Source organism: Homalodisca vitripennis, unplaced genomic scaffold (genome assembly GCF_021130785.1).
Source record: "Homalodisca vitripennis isolate AUS2020 unplaced genomic scaffold, UT_GWSS_2.1 ScUCBcl_467;HRSCAF=2529, whole genome shotgun sequence".
In the NCBI taxonomy this organism is placed as follows: Eukaryota; Metazoa; Arthropoda; class Insecta; order Hemiptera; family Cicadellidae; genus Homalodisca; species Homalodisca vitripennis.
In genome coordinates this window covers 76668-82080 of record NW_025776612.1, presented here as the reverse complement: position 1 = coordinate 82080, position 5413 = coordinate 76668, and the positions used below count along the sequence as shown (strand labels likewise).

The 5413-nt window shown below is 30.6% G+C and overlaps 1 protein-coding gene across 1 annotated transcript; it reads right to left on the bottom strand.

The window, feature by feature from the left end:
* Positions 1-249: 249 nt before the first annotated feature.
* Positions 250-3085, bottom strand: LOC124370771 (peroxisome proliferator-activated receptor gamma coactivator 1-alpha-like). Its single transcript, XM_046829071.1, has 5 exons — positions 2933-3085; positions 2403-2486; positions 1257-1406; positions 1015-1144; positions 250-458 (listed from the first exon to the last, which is right to left on the bottom strand). The coding sequence occupies exons 1-4, from the start codon at positions 2974-2976 to the stop codon at positions 1024-1026; spliced, it is 399 nt and encodes a 132-aa protein (XP_046685027.1). The 5' UTR covers positions 2977-3085; the 3' UTR covers positions 250-458; positions 1015-1023.
* Between the last annotated feature and the right edge of the window lie 2328 nt (positions 3086-5413).

Sequence of the window (5413 nt, the reverse complement as noted above, 5' to 3'; positions counted from 1 at the left end):
CTTTATTTAAAGTGTACACATGTACTGTTCTAACAGTAAACCTAATAACACAACTAAAGTAAGTTTTAGTTTAATTTAAGGTTGGTTTTAATCAAACTTAGAGATCTATATTAAACTGTACGATTTTTAAAAAATATACTGAAAAAATAGTTACTAGTCATTGTTAGGTATAGTTATCCATTGCAGTGTTTACATTTACGGTATCAATAAAATTTTTACTTTTGTGAAACAACAGTTATGTGTTGCAATTCTTGATTCTAGTTATAATTATTTATTATTAATATTATAATTAGGTTCGGTATGTAATCTGGACCTGGTGCCAGACTGACCTCTTAGATGCTGGAACCTTCTCACTTTGTTTTACATTACATTTGATACTTGGCTGCTCAGTGCACGGTTTCCAGCTCGGCGCACAGAGCACATGGGGCTCGGTGCAGGATTTTTCTCCTGGTGAGGACCTGCAAAAGAAAAGGAAGATTATTATTAGGATAATTAGCAACTAATTTAACAGTCATTACAGTATTAAATTAAGATTGTTTTATCTTACAGTCGAATTGATCATCTTAGTATGTGTATAAATATGTTAACATCTAGCAACTCACCTCACTCGGCATATATCGTTAATAGCTGGCTGTATTTATGGCTATCGAGAATTTAGCACCATAAGTAATATGTTAAACCGCATGCACTTTGTCGACCCTATTTTCAGTCATAGAATATAGGAGTAATCTAATTTTATTTTATTTTACCTTATTAAAGCGTATAAAACACTATATGGTTAATTATTACTGTAAACTGCTATTACAATTCTAAATAATACTAATTTGTACTTTATTGTTTAAATATTCAAAATATTTACTGTATTCAAAATATATGTTAAAATGGAGTGTCTGCTAATTTGATATATCATTAAGGCGAGACATCCTCCACAGCAATACGAATTAAAGTAGGTGAATAAAAGAGCATAAGGTTTAACATTGTTCTTAATAAGAAAACTCGATGCAGTTTGCTTACCGCCAGCTTCTATCGAGGCGCCTTGCGCCTGTCGTACCGCAAGATTTTGAAGAGTGTTTGATCTTTGCCGTACACAACGGCCTGGTAGGCGTCCGCACTGCTTGCGTACGTAATGTATGCAAAGTTGTCTCTGTTAAAAAATACACTCGTGTTACAAAATATGAATGTTAGTTATGTATACACTATTATATCTACTTTCACACTGTAACAGTATAGCACAAATTTCAAGCTCTAATACTTACGTTTTCTCGTTGAAGTCAATGCTAATTATTGTTCCAAATCGTTGGAAACGTGTTTTAAGATCATCCATCGTCATCTCTTTCAAAATCCTCCCGATAAACAGGACCCTTCTCTCCTCTTGAGCCAAAAAACTACGTTGTGGAGAGTGTGACCTGAAATACATAAATCGTTCATTTTATTGTAATTGAGTAAAATTCTGCTATAAATCAGTAAAACCACGTACACCGACATCCGTTACCTTACATGCGAAAACATAAACAAAACAAGATCAGTACTACACGACACTGTTCAAGCTATCTATGAGAGAATACATCTATTATTTATTTTGAGTTATCCTAAAGATAACACGTCAAAACTACGATTTGACCGACAAAACCTTGTTGTAAACTAATCAGGTACACATGAATTTTGAATGTAACCAGTTGATTTTAAAATAATAAATAATATGTACCACAACATGTTTTAATTAGACCTTAACTAACAAATCAGCTTAACAAGTAGATGTGAAGGATAATAATATGTAGTAAGTAAAAATAATCTGCTCATTTATAAATTAACTATCAAGCACATCTACCCATTGTATTCAACCAAAATTCCAATTAATAGAATCACACATAACTATTAAAAGTATATTTGAATTATTGTTCTTTCCCTCCCAATAATATTCTTGGAAAGTTATTAACAACACTACGCCTATCCAGTTAAAATACCATTACTGAAATCAATCCCTCCCCTACCACAATAAAAAGAGGGTTTAAATAAAACGCGAGGACACTAGTTAAAACCCATACAGTATATCGTGTTTGTTTTAACATAAGTATGTGCAGTCATCGTAAACATCATACATCGTACATCATAAACAGTTATACATACAGCAAAGAGACAGCACAAATGTTGGTCTATTGAAGAGTAAGGCCCACCCAAGAGTTGGCTCTCTACCCCATATACCCCAAGTGGAATACAATCGATGGAATTAGACCCTCTTTGACTGTATTATGATTCGCAGGGTTATGACTATGTGTATATTTTTTTCCTAACATTATATTTCTTAGAAATTAATTTCACTTTAAGAGTAATCTTTAATTTCATATTCTTGTATAATTCATATACATAAAGCATAATTGCAAAAGTAATGTATAAGAACTTACCCTGATGATCGTGATCGGGATCTGGATGATGACCTCGAGCGTGATCTCGACCACATCCGAGAAACATCCGTCCTTCTCCTTTTACTGAAACAGTTAAAAATCATTTTAACTACCTGAATATTGTTCTCAACAATTCAGGAAAATAATATTATATGACAAACATAGTGTTATCGTTACGAAATGTTATCAAAAAATATAATACACGTTATAAAAAATCATTATTAATACTAGTGTATTTAATGTGTTATTTGTTAATTTGTTGAAATGGAGAATTCTAGTGGATCTGAAAAGAGTTAAAAATATAAAATAAACTAAACATTCATTGTTTGTACCTAGTTAATGTATGTATTATATATGAAATATCCGTTGGTCATTTCAGTGGCAAAGGGACACACCTAAAAAATCCATTGCAACATTCATGCTAAAGATTCAATAGCAATTCCTTCATTGTACATATTTGTATAGGCGATGAGGTTGCATAAAACAATTTTAATAAAAGTAACAACTCAAAATATTAACTGAAACATTACCTTCTAGAAATATGCGTTGACTTTTTATCTTCCTTCAAACCCATTCTTCAGATGCTCCACAGTCTGCAACAGACAATACTAATTTTAAATTTTCCATGAATGAAATTTATCATTACAAATTTAAAAACTAAACATTATTTCACACTTATTAGTTTTAAACAACTCTACTCGACGTCTTGCATCCTCAGTGCCGCCGAAATGTGTGTTTTTTATGTACAAGCCGTGTCTCAACACGAACATTAAGGTCTTTTTATAGGAAATACTCGTAAATGTATTGCATTGTCTTCCAAATCATAGCCCTAGGGTAGTGTTAGAGCAATAACTGGTCGTGGCGGAGCACTACTTTTTGTGACAGAAGAGGAAATTAGAAAATGTAGCTACATGGCGTTGTATATATATGAACATTATACATTTTCTTTTACGTTATTTAATATATTTCAGACTAATGCATTACTAATCCATTACAGAATAGCTAAAATGTTATCAAAATTTTTAAAAAGTATAACCTGATTTCGGATATATTCCATCGATAATATTAGGAAAATAAAACACTACCTATGGAGAATATGGGTATTCCCCCACGTTAATATTCAAACAAAGATCCAACGGTTGTCCTCAAACAAAGACAAAGATGTTAAATTTGTTATGAACTCTAAACAATTTTGTATTTTATTTCTGGAATGAGGTGTAGGCTAATCATGTTAAATATATTAATATTTTAACGAATAATAATTTAAATTTTTTTAAGTTTTCAGTTAACCAGAGTAGTTATATCTCTGTATTTCCTATCAAGATAAAATATTACAAAATAGTTCATTTTACAAAACAGCGTTTAAAACAATGATTTTAATCGCTAAATATAGTATAGCTAATTAATGGATTAAGTTAATTGACATGATAACGGCATCTGCATTTGTGTTTTTCAATTTAGAGAAGCATACAAAATCAATTAACAATTATAATTGAGTGCATATCAAAGTAATCCTTCAGATTGCTTGCAAACGACCTTAACGCTGTATAATTATTTTTGTGTAAAAAGCAACAGCCACTGTAGAATAATACTGTGGGATATAAACGATTGCAATTACCAAATAACCCTACGTTTCAGTAATGTTTTATTTTGGATTGAAAAATAAAACTTAAGTAGGTCAAAGAAATTAAAGACATATCTTATAAGACTTCAACATATTTTCGTTGTCTTTTTAAATTTATGTGAAACGGATTAACCATTACAGTAGTATCAAATGAAAAATGCTCTACACAACATAATACTAGGTCAAATTAACAAGTCTGGTACCTTAAAAAGATATACCAAAAAAGTCAACGCCTAAATATAAGAATAATTAATACCAGCAAGAGTAAAATGAAATTAATAGTTTTACATTTATTTTCATATTATATAAATAGTAAAAATTTTGCAATTACTGAATTAATCACAGACAAGGTGACAAGGTTCTTAACCAATAATTTATTCATCGGATTAAGTAGTCTACAGTTTCCAAAGAGAAGTACAAATATTGAAGCGCTTAAACCCAGAGATGCCGGAAGTGAATGAAACTGCTACGTTTATATTTCCGCATGATTTATATTTATGCTAAATTTACTATATAATATAGTGCCATAATAAAATATGTTACGATTGTTTAACTCAAAACATATTCAAAATCAATATTTTGTTATAAATCTAATTACGGGCAATCTGATGCAATTTAGATATATATTTAGATATAAAAATAATTCATCAGATATCTTTATAATTCAGAAATTTTTCATTAATAATTATTTGTTATAAAAATACTATCTGCAACTGATAAAAAAAACCGAACGGATTAAGTACCTACAGTAAAATATTAAAAAAAAGGTTTTATTTACTCTCTCATCAATTGACATTTCTTTTTAAATAATATTATACTATAAGTTAATAGGCGCTCCTTAATCTATTTAGTTCATTAACGCATGAATGATTATTCGAATTTAGATTCAAAAAATGAATATAAAATAATAAAGCAGAGCTTACCTTTTTAAAAAGGCAAGCCAAAATGTAGGAGAGACGTTGCTCGAAGAGGTAACACAGCACAACTGAGAAGATTCGGTATTCTGCAAACAATTAGTTGTACCTGGTAAGGGAGGGGGTAAGGATTTGGAAGGCAGTCACCACGCCCAACCCCACGGTAGTCCAGGAGTAGTAGGGGTAGCTTTCTCTTTTTTGTTTATACCTGTCTCTATGTTGAGGTAAAATAACGTAACTTCGCATCAATATTTTCCCCTTCTGTTTTAGACATAGTTTTCTCTAGTTTATAAACAGTGTTATAAATTTAAAATATATTATTATTAAGTATAGCAATAAACTCTAATTTCCTCCTAACAAATAACTGATTGTAGTTATATATAATAATAGAATAATTAGATTGTAACCTGCCGACACTGGCAGGTTATTCGTTATCTGAAATAGAAGATTAGAAGATCAAGAAACACACCGAA